Genomic DNA, 17,259 nt, shown 5'->3' on the forward strand with positions numbered 1-17,259 from the left:
TGCACAGGTTTGTTTGATGCGTTGACGTAATTTCCACTCAGACAGGAGCTAAGACGGGAAATATTTAATGCTACTCTCCTTTTAAAATAGCCAATAATGTTTAGTTTAGACTGCAAGTTGTACTTGACAGCACCATGAAAGCGAATCCGAGCAACTGATGATACGCTGGATTCAATAGTAGAGGTGTGAATAAACTCTAGCCGTTTCATTCTTAATCACCGTACAGTTGGAAAACCGAATAAAACTCGAGCGTTTGAGCAACCGAACACACTTCTCCAACCAATGTTGAAATTTTTGAAAATGTGAAATTTTACTAGCATTTGTGCCAACTAATGAAATCTTGGCATCGCGACATTCTTTCTCTGTGAGCGATGCGAGTTTCTTCTCGTTTCCCATCTTCTCTTCAAGTTCTCTTTTAATGAAAGTATAAATATAATAAATGTCACGTAGACGTCTCATTGGCCGCCTCAGTCTGATTAAGGTTCGAGTCACTGAGAGTCTTCACATAAAAGTGTCTCTCTGATCAGGGGACGAGTCTTCAGCTCCACTTGCCTGTACATTAAACACAGATTCACAGAAGGTCAAATTTAAAAAAGTTATGAAATATCTTAAAATGTACGATGTTTCTCTTCACATTTATTAAAATAATTTATCTTTACTAAACTTTTAGCACATTTAAATGCTTGAAATATTATGTAAATAAATTATTCTAATTATATAATATAAAATCACACAAACATGTAATCAGCTGTTCTGCAGTCAGACAGATTCAGTTCATGTAGTTTCTCACCTGTGTATTGCGATTCGTCCGGTTAGCTTTTGGAGGAAAAACAACAAACTCAATTAAACACATTACTTTGGTAAGAGTAAAAAATAGAAAATTCTCACATCTTTTAAAGGTGTTTTTCAATCTCATATTTCCATCTTATTAAATTATTTCTATGTTACACTCACCGGTCCTTCTTGCTCTGCACTTGCAACAGCAAATCACAGCAACAGTCGCAAGAACAGCAAAAACAGTAACAGCAACAGTAACATATATTCCTGGCTGGAATGGATCTGGACCTGGATCTGGAGCTGGAGTCGAACCTGGACCTGGATCTGGATCTGAAAAAGCTAAACACAGACAGTCATTGTTATTTAAAAAAGTAACTTATACATCAACTTCAACAGTATTTTTGTCCGTTTCTACTTTGGTCATCAGTTGTATGATGTTGATTTAAAGGAACACTTCACCTCTGGAAAGATGAATGTGTATTTAAAATGGGTCATTTATGTAGAAGGAATGTGAAAATATTTTTGAATTTGGAGCCTTCTAGACTGAGAAAAGCCAGAAAATGTATTTTTGGCTTATGGGGATGAAAGACAACAACTCCCAGAATGCACTTGCTTCGCTGCCCTAGGAGGCCACGCCTATACCGGTAAGAGATCGCAGTAAACAACAAGGCTATGCTACTAGTGAGTCTCCGTGAGTCTGCCCAGTATTTTGATGTCGCCCAAAATGTCCAGGATTCGGCTTTTGCGTTCTTCAGTCGCCATTCCTCATGTTTACTGTGGCGAGCAGGAACGAGACTGACGGCCGCGGAGAACGATGCGAGCCCGGCGGCGTGATTACTGATGAGTGGCGCCGGCGCCTGTGAGACGCATCGGTCTCGTATCTCTCACGGAGGAGAGGGAATTTTCCTAGCAATGTTAAAACGCACATCAAACGATCACTTGTTTAGCGTTCATGTAAACACTACATTCAGATTCACCGATCGGGATGAATTCAGTTAGATTGAAACAAAAGGTGTGCATGTAAACTATGAATGCGAGCGACTGCAGAAAGCAAAAGCCGAATCCTGGACATTTTGGACGATCTCGACGGCCGGACATGTCCGGGAAAAAGAGGATGGTCACCGCTACTACTCAGCTTTCTCCACAGAATAAGAAACTGTTAGCTTAGCTTAAAGAATGGCTGACACTATTTGTACATTCTGTGAGTGAGATCCCTCTATGGGCGGGTTGAAAACATGCGGAACAGCGCCTTCTACTGGATAAATGATGAGCTAGTGTTTGTAGTCTTTCCCTTATTCAAAGAAATTTGACTTCCTGCTTTTTATGACGCAAAATGACGATTTTTGCGTCATAAAAAGCAGGAAGTGGAACACTTAAATCCTTATTTCTCCCATCTCAGAGGAAAATAAGGGAATAAACCATGACCATTCGAAAATGTGACTGGGTTTCTAAAGATACAAAGTCTAATGCAAATGGGTGAAGTGTTCCTTTAACTGGTAAATGGCGTCATCTTGTGTGTCTAAGAAGAACTAGCAGCTGAAACAGCATCAAGCACTGGAAACTGGAAACACCAGCACAGAAACACTTAAGTGAATATTCAGCAATCGAACTCGGGTGCGGACCAAACAACCGAACCGAGACCCAGCTGAAGAGGTGGTCTCGGTACGGTTCCAAACGAACTCTGGTACCGTTCGTTTACGATGTGAACATGAACCGACCCAATTGCAAGAAAGCTCTGCGCCTTTGAGTTAACAGGCCTCCGTAGTCGGAGTTGCGTTATGGGAAAGTGATCTGTTGTTGATTTACTTCATTTTGGCATAATGGTTTGTGTTATTGTTCGTTCAAGTGCGAAAGAGAATTTCATTCCGGCGCGCTGTCTGGCCACACGATACTGTTGCGCGTCTTTCTGCGCGTCGTGTGTGCATCATTGGAATGGAATGAATGAGTGTGTGCGCATCAGGACATTCACATACAGAGCGTTCTCTTTAGTCTAATCGCGCATAAATGCTTTAAAAGCATTTGTATGAACACGAGCGAGTTCATATAATGTAACAATAGTTACAATACAAGGGTGGTGTGTGTGTGTGTTAGGGGTGCTGCGTTGATTTAAGTTAAACTGGTCAAACTTTATCGCAAGCGTTAACGTTGACAGCACTTATTAGCAGTATATACAATAGCTGAGCTCCTTGTCCTTGTCCAATGAATGGACGACCTTAGCACACGTGTGGTTTTGTTTACAAATTTTGGTTCACTTGCAAAAAGAGCAGTGTGAAAGCGAACCGTACCAAAAAAAAAAAAAAAATGTATTTGGTCCGGACCAAAGCAAGTGAACTATCGGACTTTCCTGGTGTGAATATATTGTAAGAAATGTGAGCAGCAGAACTTGTTTGTTGTGACAATTGTGTGTCATTTGATGTGCATGTAAAGAAGACTTTTGTCAAACAGACCTCAATGAAAACATTTACTGGGTTGAAACATTTTATGAACATATTTTATGTTAACTTCAAATCCACTGCACTTTGGATTCTTGGTGAAATAAAAACAAAAAAACTGAGTATGTAAAAATAGATGTATTTAAACTGATGATAAAAGAAAGTGTTCAGAGATGATATTGACCAGAACAAAAATCTACCAGTTTAATCTAACACCAATATTTGTTTTTAAATCATAATGCAATGAATTTGAAGTTAAAGCTATAAATTACAGTTTAAGAGTAAATGTGTGTTTGAAGAAATGATCTGCACTACCAGTCAATAGTTGTTGTTTTTTGTAAGTCTCTTATTTATAAGTCTCAGTTGTGCGCATGCGTCGCGACTGAGCGCGTTGTTTGTGTGTGGAGCTCAGTCGAATTGATTCATAAATCCTTGATTTTCTTCTTTACACTCATTTATAAACGAGCATTTTCTATTTTTCCCGCGTGTGAACATATCTCCGATACTACTCTCTATAAAAAACAATCGGATTACTTTGATATCGCTAGTTATATCCAACTTTCCGAACTTCCGTTACTATCTGTAACGTTAGCCCGCTAGCATTGCGCGCGTGGTCTCGCCTATCCTTCGTCTTATTTACACTCGTATCACTGAAAGGATACGGGTTCTATCCATGATTTCTGTCCTAAATTAGTAGTGATATTGGTAGTATCACTGCTAATTTATTGTTATAATGGCGAATATATCGGATGTGTGTCTACCTCTGAGTGCAGGTGAGGACACGTTTGAACTGCATTCGGTGCGGCTGGAGTCCGTGGAGAAGCAGATCCGTGATCTGCTGGGGAGGCAGGCCGAGCTGCGAGACCGACGATCAGCGCTTGAAGCATCACGCGCCGATCACCACAAGTCAGTGGTTAGTAACTTTTCGACTCCGACCTCTTCTACTCCGTGTGTTTCTCTGCACAGGACCCGAGCATCCCTGGTTTCATTTACTCCGGCACCGACACAGCACCATGGACCCTGGATGATGCCACAGCGGAAGACACGAGCCAGGACCAGAGCAAGGACCTCTCCGCCCCTCCCGGTCTTCGAGATCTCCACCCGGAACCGTTTCTCCCCTCTTCGCGAGACGGAACGCGACGACGCTGTGATCATCGGCAGTTCCATCGTCCGGCATGTCCGCGCTACCTCAGGTAAAGGTATGGTGCGCACTCACTGCTTTCCTGGTGCTCGTGTTCTCGATGTCGCTGCGCAGGTCCCCGAGATCCTGAACGGTGACGAGCGCGTCGGAGCTGTCGTGCTGCACGCGGGGGTGAACGACATCAGGCTGCGGCAGACGGAGGTTCTGAAGAGGGACTACAGGAGCCTGATCGAGACGGTACGCAGAACATCGCCTGAAGCAAAGATCGTCGTGTCTGGACCGCTTCCCACGTACCGACAAGGACAAGAAAGGTTCAGTAGATTGTTTGCACTAAATGAATGGTTGATGTCATGGTGTAATGAACAGAGACTGCTCTTTGTAAATAATTGGAATCTGTTTTGGGAGCGACCTAGGCTCTACCGTGCTGATGGCCTGCACCCCAGCAGAATCGGAGCGGCTATCCTGTCGGACAACATCTCCAAGACGTTACACACCATATGACTAGTAAGTCAAAGTCCAAATCACATTCTTTGCTGTCCCAAATTAATTGATATAAGTACCAGTGTAGAACACTATATAGAAACTGTGTCTATTCCTCGTTTAGTGAGGCCAAACAATAAATCTACTGTAGGATCTAAGAAAAATCTAATTGTGATTAAACCAGAAAATCTCAATATTAGTGAACAAAAACAATTTCTAAAGCTAGGTCTTCTAAACATTAGATCACTTACACCTAAGGCGGTTATTGTAAATTAAATGGTCACAGATAATAGCTTCGATGTACGTTGTCTTACTGAAACCTGGCTTAAAGGCTATGTTGCAGGTTAGAGTACCCAGTGAGCCAATGTATAGAAAAATAATGTAGGAACTATATTTAAATATGAACATATACTTATAAAACGCTATTTAGGCTTCTGGAGTCGTTTTTGTGAGGAAAATTTTACTTCCGCGTTTGAAAACCGCCAAACCGGAAGTGACGTAACATGAGGCAGAGCGGTCAAAGTAAACAATAGGAAAGCAATGGATCGCAATGACAGTTCGGACGCTCAGGAAATTGTAGCCTAAATGTTTACTCGTATGACGGACCTCAGCCATATAATTATGAGCCTCATATGAAGCCAAGAGAGTAGACAGGCCAGGATTAGACTGAACAACGGTCAGAGGAGACACATTGAGCTGTGGTGTGAGGAGAACAGGGCAGGAGTCGAGTCTCGATGAGAGAACAGTGTAGCTTATAGATTTATTCACGTTAGCCGACGATATGTATAACACTATGCTCAGATCACAATAGTGTACAGATTATTATCATGTATCAGGCAAAAGTAAAGCTATTATTTAGACCCTTACCTGCATGTGTTGTGTATGTCAGCCATTAGGAGACCGTTTCAAGAGGAAGAGGGACTTTATAAAGGCTTTGAATAGCCCCATTTGGTGACAATCAGGGATGTAGTGGAGGCTAAACGCACGTAAACGCCATTTGCGCACCTCCCAAAATTCTGAAATAGCGTTTACTCACATCCAAAGTGCGTTTATCCACCTCTTAATAGCCTATAGTTCCTAAGCCATTTTAAGCTTATTTCGTCTAGTTTAATATGGTTGTTAAACCTAGACGCTGCATTACTGTCAGTAGCTGCGTTTCCATTCAAATTGCGCAAATTGAAATTGCGAATTGAAAATACGCACAATGGAAACGCGTAAAGAAAGCTAATACCTTCTGATTATGTAATGCGTATGAAAGGTGCATTTCTCTTAAGGTGCATCCGCTTAACAGCGGAGATGGAGATGTTTTTTTGCCGACACTGATTTAGAAAACAATAGTTTATTAATAAACAATTAAAATGCCTCGTTATTTTTTCAGACACATTTATTATTATTAGCCTAACTCACCTATAAATCACATTGCTATGGCTCTTCTCATTCAGCTCTGCGGGAAAAATATATAATTTCCAGGTTCTAATTTTGTCTTAGAAAAATTGTAAAATCAACAACAACAAAAAATCCATATTAATTTGTGAATATTTTAAATGTTTAATGAAAGGGCAAAAAGTCTATATATATATATTTATTTATTTTTTTGTTGCAAAAAATACAACAACCGTTTTCGTTTTGCAATTACGGGTTAAAAAATATTTTTGTTCTCTCTGTTTTGTCATTTATAAACTTTATAAATTTCAACCATAGTATTCCATCTTGGGTCTCTTTAACAAGAACTTAGATTAATGTATGAATTGAAATTAACTTAATATATTATATTTATAATAAGTGTCGGCTGCAGACTAATAACAAACACATAAATGCATTACATTACAAGTTTATGTAGGATATGTTAATTAAATTAAGACAAGGCACATTAAGACAGATACATGTATGCATTTTGTAAAACAGATGTACAATAAGTGATCTCTGACGGATCCGTGACCGTCATGTTTCCCGCCTGCGGCCGAAACACAATCTGACGGCGGACCGGGCGACCCGATGAAGGAGCCGGGACAGTGTGCACATATCGCCGTCACCATATAACTCCATGTCGCCGAGTTTATAATAATCCGGTCTTTAGTGAACGCTACACACTACCGCGTTTTTTTAAAGCAGATGCAGAAGGGAAGTCCCGTCTCTTAACGTTACCCTGCACAAAACGCGCACGGGAGATAGCAACGTCCTTTTTCTTGTTCGGATTCTTCGGAAACCTGTGGACTCGATGTCCTGACAGGCCATAATTCACAATCATTTACCACAACGATGATTAATTGAAATACAATAATCACCGAAAACACACTGAATCACGACCGCTCCAACTGAATACCAACCTACTCTGCACTGAGCCCGGCGGGCGGCGGCAAACGACTACCTCATGTGACGTAATATGACGCGATGGTGAAAAAAATGCGTTTTTTCAACACGGTCAAGGAAACGGTCCCGTTTTCTACTAAATTTGTGCCCTTATGTCTTGCAAAACGATTTTAAATCCTGCATTTACTTTTCATATGGTATTTTCATACAAGGTTATATATTAATTTTGAAGAAAAAAAAAACCTGCAAGATACCCTTTAAATCGAATGACTATTTTGGTCTTAATGAGTCCACTCCACCAGGATACGGTTATAAGCATGAGCCCCGTCTGATTGGTCGTGGCGGCGGTGTTGCAACAATCTATAGAGATATTCTTAATGTTACTCAGAAAACAGGCCACAGGTTTAATTCATTTGAAGTACTTGTGCTAAATGTTACGCTCCCAGATGTAAGAAAGAAATCCCTATTATCTCTAGCCTTGGCTACTGTATATAGACCGCCAGGGCCTTAAGCTGATTTCCTAAAAGAGTTTGCAGATTTTCTCTCAGATCTATTGGTCAATGTCGATAAGGCAATAATTGTTGGAGATTTCAACATACACGTTGATAACACAAATGATGCGTTAGGGGCTGCGTTTACAGATTTATTAAACTCCTTTGGGGTCAAGCAAAACGTTAGTGGTCCCACTCATCGTCTTAATCATACTCTAGATTTAATTATATCATATGGAACCGATCCAACCGATATAGATATTATACCGCAAAGTGATGATGTCACTGATCATTACATGGTAACTTGCATACTACGTACGGCTGAAATGTGCCATGTTGCGCCGCGTTATCGACCAGGCAGAACAATCCTTCCAACCACTATAGATAGATTCTTGAATAGCTTACCTGATCTATCTCCGCTCCTCAGTGAACCCAAACAAACAGAGGAACTAGAGGAAATGACTAGCAGTATGAGCACCATTTTCTCTAGTGCATTAGAAATTGTTGCACCAATTAGATTAAAAAAAGTTAGAGAGAAAACTAAAGCACCATGGTACAACAGTGCTACGCATGTTATCAAGAGAGAAACTCGTAACTTAGAGCGCAAATGGAAACAAACTAATTTAGAGATCTTTAGAATTGCGTGGAAAGACAGTATGTCACGTTATAAAAAGGCTCTAAAAGCAGCCAGGGCTGAGCATCTCCGCAAACTAATAGAAAATAACCAAAACAATCCAAGGTTTTTATTTAACACCGTGGCTAGACTAACAAATAAACAAACATCACCTGACCAAAATATTCCGTTACACATTAGTAGTAATGATTTCATGAATTTCTTCACTGAGAAAATAGAAAGCATCAGAAACACAATTGTAAATGTACAATCTTTGACAGCGTCTTACGATTCAGCCTCAATTATCGCCCCTCAAGAACAACTACAGCGCTTTACAACTGTAAAAAAGGCCCCAAAGTTATGTTAGTTTTGCTTTTATTTAGTACTAATTATTTAGTATTTAGACCATATTGTGCTTTATATTTCATGTTTACTCCCGTTTATTCAGTGCTTGTGACGGTAAAGCGCGCGCTGGTTTGTATAGTATATCTGACGTCGCACAGTTAGTATGCAGTACGATAGGGATAGTCGGTTGGTTGTCACACAGTTATTAGTATGCTGTAAGATAGAGATCGTCGGTCGGATGATAATTGTGAGGGACACTTTTCTTCAGAGTGTGCGTCAATGAGGAAAGTAAGTATACCTGCTGCATTACTCGTGATACTGTATTTCTTTGTCTGCTGTTGTTTCTGCTATTTGCTATGGATGAGAGTTAGGAGTTTAAGGGTCGCTACACGACCGTTGTGTTGATTATATCTACGTTCGTACGTTACTTTCTAGCTTCGGTCCATCTGATTCAGTACGTCGGGTCAAATATGTCACAGCATCGTGTTTAGATATGTTTATACTTTATTATTTGTTGTTATGAATGTTCAGTACTTTGGTTGAGCAAATATGAAGTGGTGTTAAATATTATCTGGACCGCTATTGAGGCTTTGAAGTATTTTATAGACGACAGAAGGTTATATCTACGTTATTGGTAACTTAATGCATAGTAGGAAATCTGAGAATCCCATATAAGTGTTTGAATCCTTTCTTTCTGCTTACATTCTTAGTTTAAGAGATAGGCTATATAGTCATATTCTGACTATTATTTATTTTATGTTTGTAAGGTATAATAGTGCTTAAGGAGGAATGAGTATATGTTTCATTTATTCATCTGTATTTTGTTTCTCTCTTTATAGAAACCACACACACTCAAAATTACATTCACCCTCAAACTCACTCACACAAGAAAAAGGAAAGAATAAACAGAATAATAAGAACTTTCTCTCAGCTCTTCATTTCATACTCTGGAATATTTGGCCTTAAGTGGTGTTCTGGCCGACACATCTGAGTGAACCTGGTGATAAACCCAGAATTAGCACCTAGACTGAGCGTCTACCCATTATCTTCACTTCAACAACTATAGGACAGGAAGAGCTAAATAAACTTATCACTGCATCTAAACCAACAACATGTTTATTAGATCCAATACCCACTAAACTACTGAAAGAAGTGTTACCTGTAGTGGAAGAGCCTCTTCTCAATATTATTAACTCGTCTCTATCTTTAGGTCACGTTCCAAAAACGTTCAAGCTGGCAGTTATAAAACCTCTTATTAAGAAACCACAATTAGATCCAAATAACCTAGCAAATTACAGACCCATTTCAAATCTTCCATTTATGTCTAAAATACTAGAAAAAGTTGTGTCCGCTCAATTGTGCTCTTTCTTGCAAGAAAATGATATCTATGAAAAATTTCAGTCAGGATTCAGGCCTCATCATAGCACAGAAACTGCACTCGTTAAAATTACAAATGATTTACTTTTAGCTTCTGACCAAGGCTGTATCTCAATACTAGTTTTACTCGATCTTAGTGCTGCGTTTGACACTATAGATCACACAATACTCTTAGATCGACTTCAAAATTACACTGGTGTTCAGGGACAGGCATTAAGCTGGTTTAGATCGTACCTATCAGACCGTTACCATTTTGTCCATTTAAATGGGGAAAAATCAAAGATAACGTCAGTAAATTATGGAGTGCCGCAAGGATCTGTATTAGGCCCTCTGCTATTCTCAATTTATATGCTGCCACTTGGAAATATTATAAGGAAACATGGAATAAGTTTCCACTGTTATGCTGATGATACTCAATTATATATTTCATCACGACCAGATGACAACACTAAATTATCTAAAATGACAGAGTGTGTTAAAGATATAAAATATTGGATGACGTGTAATTTTCTTCTATTAAATTCAGATAAAACGGAGGTATTACTGATTGGTCCAAAAATCTGCCCACAAAACCTCTTACAATACAACCTTAATCTAGATGGACGTCCTGTTACTTTATCCTCTACAGTAAAATATCTGGGTGTTATACTAGACCGCAACTTGTCTTTTGAAAATCATATTTCATATGTCACAAGAACAGCCTTTTTCCACCTCAGAAACATTGCTAAGCTACGTAACATGCTATCAGTTTCTGATGCAGAAAAGTTAGTTCAAGCATTCATGACCTCGAGACTAGATTACTGTAATGCTTTATTAGCTGGTTGTCCTGCATCCTCCGTAAACAAGCTACAGTTAGTCCAAAATGCAGCCGCTAGAGTTCTTACTAGGTCAAGAAAATATGATCATATAACACCAATTTTATCATCTCTACACTGGTTACCTATTAAGTTCCGTATCAATTACAAAGTATTGTTACTGACCTATAAAGCCCTAAATGGGTTTAGCTCCTGTGTATTTAAGAGATCTTCTATCGCCCTATATTCCGTCACGCTCTTTAAGATCGCTAAATTCGAGGCTTCTGGTCGTACCTAGGATAACTAAGTCCACTAAAGGAGGGAGTGCGTATTCACATCTAGCTCCTAAACTCTGGAATAGCCTTCCTGATACTGTCCGAGGCTCAGACTCGCTCTCAGAGTTTAAAACTAGATTAAAGACGCATCTCTTTAGCCAAGCATTCACATAATGCATCTCATACCTTTTATACTAAAGTTAAATCAGATCAAATGCATTCATATTATGAACAGAAGCTACGCTAATTATTTCCCATCTGCCTTTTTTTTGTTGTTAGGCGTCCCGAGATAACTCAAATAGAGTTCGTCAGCTCCAGTTATGTATCCAGCCTCTCATGGAGACTTCAGATTCCCCAACGCCTGTGAAGAGACGACTCGACGCCTGTAAAGGGACGACCCAACGCCGGCGATATGTTATGCCCTAAATTTATGATTAACTAACTGTATTTTTGTATGTACATTTCTGAAATGCATTTTCTGTAAAGCTGCTTTGAAACAATATGTATTGTGAAAAGCGCTATACAAATAAATTTGAATTGAATTTAATTGAATTATGCTCACAAAGGCTGCATTTATTTGGTTAAAAAAAGTATTATTGTTATGACAATTTAAAATAATAGTTTTCTATTTTAATATATTGAAAAATGTAATTTATTCCTGTGATCAAAGCATCATTACTCCAGTCTTCAGTGTCACATGATCCTCCAGAAATCATTCTGATATGATGCTCAATAAACATTCATTATTATTATTATCAATTTTGAAAACAGTTATTTACATTTTTATTTCAGGATTCTTGGATAAATAGAAAGTAAAAAAAAAACAGCATTTATTTGAAATAAACTAATAGACTTCTTTCAAAAATATAAAAAATATTACCGAACCAATAAAAATAATATAAATTATAATAAAAAATAATCAAACACATTAATGATGTGATTTATGTACAAGACTTGCTTTTAAACATGAAGACTCACCATGAACAGAAACACTGAAGATCTTTTCACTGTTGCTGCCTCTTCTGCTGATGATCTGTAGTGTGTATTCTCCAGAGTCTGTGTCTGTGGTGTGTGTGATGGTCAGAGATCCAGTCTGACGATCCAGCTCCAGTCTGCCTACGAATCTCTCAGTATCTTCATTACACTGAACATCTGTACAGATATTACTGAGATCTCCATTGATTAGAGCGATGAGAATGACATTATAATACCATTTAATTCTGTATTGTTGGTTTGTTTGAACACCAGTGTTAAGAGTGACTGAATCTCCCTCCATCACTGACACTTCTGTATCAACACCAGTCCCACCTGAAGAAGAAACAATTAACATTAGCCAAACAAATGTGTAATAGTGCTGTAAAAATGTTTTTCTACATATCATAAAGATTTTGAGTAGAGAGATATGTCTGGATTCACAATGAACATTCACTTCATGAACATCATACTTGCCAACCTTGAGACCTCAGAATTAGGGAGATATTTTAAAAAAAATCGTCATATATATCACATACACTAGGGGTGGAACGGTACGGTCACGGTCATCCGAAGATTCACGACTTCAAGCCGGATCTGGCCGAGCATGTCCATCTCACCGCACCGGTGTTACAATATATTCGGTTCCTGAAATATTTGGTTCCAATGGGTGGAGCTATAATGAATATTCACGAGACCATCGCGGGGGCGGGGCGACCAATACAAGCGAGTGGGACAGAAATTATTAGCGTGAGCGCCTCTGATCGCGTTTTGCCCTAAACTACTCCTAACTGTTCGTTTCTCACGAATGACAAAGCTTTTTAAATGTGTATTATTGCATGTTTAAATAAATATTTACACATATATTCTTGTGTTTTTATTCTGTCTCCCAAAGTTGTCTGTAGACTATTATTAAAATAACCTTTCAATTATAGATAGCTTAAGACAACATAGCTACTTGGAGTTGCATGTTGCATGCTTTGAATGCTGCTTTACACTCAACTGAAAATCTTTTTGATACACAACTGTCAAAGGTTATCATAAATGTTAAAGGACAAGTTCGGTATTTTACACTTAAAGCCCTGTTTACAGATCGTATCTGATGAAATAGAACGGTTAAGATTAAACTTTGGACACATGCTGCTGTCGCGAGAATTTTAGGTTTATTTAGGACCTATTTTGCCAAACGTGTCACACCCGTGATTCTTCCGTTGAGAGCTTGAATAATAGACACTCAAGCGGCGGAGTAATACCGCACCTCACACAGCACATTCAATACAAGTCATGGAGTTGGACAAAAACTACGATAAAACCTGTTGGAATGCATCTTTTTCAGCGATTTTTTGGGGACCGTATCAGTGAACACCCCTGACCACTCGGTGAGTTTCACGTCTTTGTAAACGAAAGTTTAATGTGTTTTAGGAAGGAATCTTCCTGTGGCCATAGACAACCATTGTGGGGGTGAGGGGGGAAAGCGATAAACCTAAAATTCTCGCGACAGCAACATCTGTCCAAAGTTTAATCTTAACCGTTCTATTTCATCAGATACGATCTGTAAACAGGGCTTTAAGTGTAAAATACCGAACTTGTCCTTTAAGTTTCAGTTGCTTTAACAGTTGTTTTCTCTAGTAATGCTTTAGAACGTTGGTCAAATCAAGTGATAATTATTTAAATATATTGATACAAAGCAAGGTCCAACTAAAGTAATGTTATAGCCTACTTAGTTTGTGCAATTTGTAGTTTTGATAGTAGCTAGTTTATTATTTGCATTTCCTGCTGTAGTAATAGCCTATTTCCATTTTCTGACCTCAGTAGTAGTAACAGCCAAGTTTGGTGACAAAATGGTTACTATATGATGGGTCAGGATTTGCTCCATGAATGTAGCTCTAAATTCAAACTGAGCTGTACATATTTGCCCATAGGCTAGGCTATATAGGAAGTTGTGGTTGAACATGTTTTCCAGGAGTCTGTGAGAGAAGTTCCTTACTCTGTGCTCAATGCTCTGTGCATGAACAGCAATCAAAAACAAGGAAGAGCCCACTTTTATATTTTAGGCTATAATTTAAAACAATTTGTATCCAAAGGTAAGTGCGCTTAATTTGTAATAAAACAGACAAAACGCAAAAAAAATGATTCATTTAATTTTGTTTTTATTTGCCACTGTCACATTAAAAAATTTCTTTCATTGAAATCATGCTGTGGGTGGGAGTACTAAATTAAGGGCATTGGCACCTATAGGGCAAATAAAAACCTCACTGTATAATATAGTATAAGACCTCATCTAAAAGTAGAACGTTTTGATCATGAAGAGATTATCGGATAAATCACTAAGTGTTACTTAACTCGCCTCTGATTGTGAAGTTCTGTGCCCTTCTAAGAAGGACATATTTTTCATGTTTTAGAAACACCATGAGGAAACTTTCCAGATCTTTTCCATCCATACAAGGTTTAAAACATTTCCTTATCTACAGTATTGACAGCCAAAATGACAAATTCAACAAAGATGGGTAGGTTTATGAATTGTGGTTGAGACTCGTTATTCTTTTAAAACATCACCATAGTTAATTGGACGTTGAATGCTTCACAAAACTACATGTAAGTAACCAATAATTTATTGGCCAGAGCTGTGTACAATAGTAAATTGCATAGAAATGCAGGTCAGAAAAGAAGTGTCTCAGGTGTGGTGGGTCATGGACATATGATTAAAAAGTATTTTCATTTAAAGAAGAGCATTGAAACCATTTTTATAATATAAACCAATATACATAAAGTTATCTACCTATCCATTTGATAAACAAAAGCATCTGCCTCAACATATTTCTGTGTAAAATGTATAGGTTTTTTTTAAGCATTCAATCATTAACTTGAAATTACTTTTATAGTAAGATAAAGTGTCTGAAAATGACATATTTTAGTCATATTCATCTGTAAAAATGAGAATGTTAGACAAGAGAAAACCATGGGATCAAGGACAAAATTACTACAGCAGGACTAATACAATTACAATATTATTCAAATATGTATCTTTGCTTAATTTGTTGGTATACCCATGCCTTCTACACCAGTGTGTTTTTGTGTTCACTTGTTTACAAAAAATATTACATAAGAATGATAACATTACTAAACTGATAAGATGTAACTTAGGCCTAATTTTTATGATGAATGGTTAGAGTCATTATTATCAATTAATTTTACCAACGTTCTAAAACATTGCTAGAGAAACAACTAATTCATCTGAAGCTTATAATTTATGATAACCTTTGATAAAGTAAAGATTGTGTATCAAAAAGATTAAGCATGCAACAACATGCAACTTCAAGTATGTTGTCTTGAGCTATCAGCCTATAATTTAAAGGCTATTTTAATAATATGCAGACAACTTTGGGAGACAGAATAAAAACACAAGCATATATTTGTAAATATGCATTTAAACAGCAATCATACACATTTAAAAAGCTTAATCTCAGTCATTCGTGAGAAACGAACAGTTCTATATCATGGAATGTCAACAACAACTAATCCGTGAGAAATTTGGAGAAATATGCCTTTATTGTAGGTCTTCCAACGCTTACAAGATCAGGTCTGTAATAGTTCAGGTAAACTCAGAGTAGGCTACTGAGAAACACATGCTACAAAACGATGAATTATTTATAAAATATATAGTTTAAGCTTAACTTCGTTCAACTTTATTACCTGTTTGAAATTAATAATCCATAAAACAAAACGCGATCAGAGGCGCTCATGCTAATAATTTCTGTCCCACTCGCTTGTATTGGTCGCCCCGCCCCCGTGATGGTCTCGTGAATATTCATTATAGCTCCACCCATTGGAACCAAATATTTCAGGAAACGAATATATTTTAACACCGGCACCCAATTCTTGCGTCTAAATTAGTTGGTTACATTAACTAAATGAGCCAACAATAGTAGACATAAGCCCTTGAAATAAAAATAAATGGCCAAGTTTTATAAAAAGGTTGACAAAACTAAATAAAAATGTTTAGAAATTATGTAAGATAACGTTAATTTAGTTGTAGGTTACGTTCTCATATCAAATTTTTTTTTTCTTCTAATGTCACAAGGAATAATCTGTTTTACTGCTTTGCACGAATCTTTTGTAGTGTGGTTTTGGTGTAGCCTACTAAAGTGTACTAAAATAAACATTCACGAGTGTACCTGACGACTTCTTCTGACCATTCAATGTTGTTACGCTCCGCTGTAAGCTGATCAGTTGGTTCGTTGCTGCCGCGCTCTATCACTCGCACACCAGAGCAAAATGGTTTTTAATGTAATGACATAATTTGGAAGCGGATAATTTATTCACAAAAAGCTCAAAATGCCTCAAAATGCCGCACCTACACTCGATAGTGTGAAAAAGATCAGCGCAACGCAGACCCCTGCACTGACAGCGTGAAACATCTGATCTGTCTACAGCCAGGGCTCAGCGGAAGACAGAGAATGTCCAGCGCTGATTGAGGAATTAAATTCGAAAATAAAAGACAGTTTGACATCTTTTACATTAATACATTATGTTGTCAATAAATTACCTTTATCGTAAGTTTTGGCCCCTGCCTGACATCATCTACCCAATGTTCCCTTTAAAATTTTATTTCACCAGACATTTTCTTTCATGAGCCGGATCCGCTTTCATTGAAATGTCATTAGAGCATATTCTTCGCCACACTTCGCAGGCACGCAGTAATGGCGGCAGCGCACATAGAGTTCGCGGCGGATTTGTGTATAGAGAGACGCCCTATCGACCGCTACTGCCTACTAGCGCGGTCGAGCCGTGGGGCCGCCATCTTAAACCGGTCACCCGCTCCACTCAGTGTAATCTGTATGGCAGGTGCAATGAGCTGTCAGCGCATTTAATTAATCATACCTCACTGAATACCCAACTGATTTTCACACGGGTTTTTTTTTGCAAAGGTCATTCATGTAGCTATGATACAGGACACATGGTTCGGCATATTTTAATATTCATAGTAGGCTTAACAGTAATATAATATTCTGATATAAGATATAAAGTGACCAGACGTCCAAAATCAAAATATGTGATGTAGGATATAAGGCATTTTATAAATCACACACTATAAATATGATAAAGCAGAAACAGATAATTGCAGTAAAGTAAGATTGTATAATTGACGACAGGCCGTAAAATTATTATAAAAATAATGCACACCCGAGGTGGTAATGCGGTCACGACGCGAAGCGGAGTGGCCGTTACACATCGGGTGTGCATTATTTTTA

The 17,259-nt window shown here is 38.2% G+C and overlaps 1 protein-coding gene across 1 annotated transcript in view; it reads right to left on the minus strand.

The window, feature by feature from the left end:
* Positions 1-287: 287 nt before the first annotated feature.
* The window catches only part of LOC306987983 (uncharacterized protein), a 29,107-nt gene continuing 12,135 nt past the window's right edge, over positions 288-17,259 (minus strand). The window contains exons 5-8 of the mRNA XM_079592664.1: positions 12,014-12,343; positions 955-1,116; positions 791-816; positions 288-552 (exon numbers count right to left, since the gene is read on the minus strand). Coding sequence (XP_079448790.1) covers positions 502-552; positions 791-816; positions 955-1,116; positions 12,014-12,343 — 569 coding nt within the window. The 3' untranslated portion in view covers positions 288-501. The remainder of the gene's footprint in view (positions 553-790; positions 817-954; positions 1,117-12,013; positions 12,344-17,259) is intronic.

This window comes from Phoxinus phoxinus (genome assembly GCF_949152265.1).
Source record: "Phoxinus phoxinus genome assembly, chromosome: 20".
In the NCBI taxonomy this organism is placed as follows: Eukaryota; Metazoa; Chordata; class Actinopteri; order Cypriniformes; family Leuciscidae; genus Phoxinus; species Phoxinus phoxinus.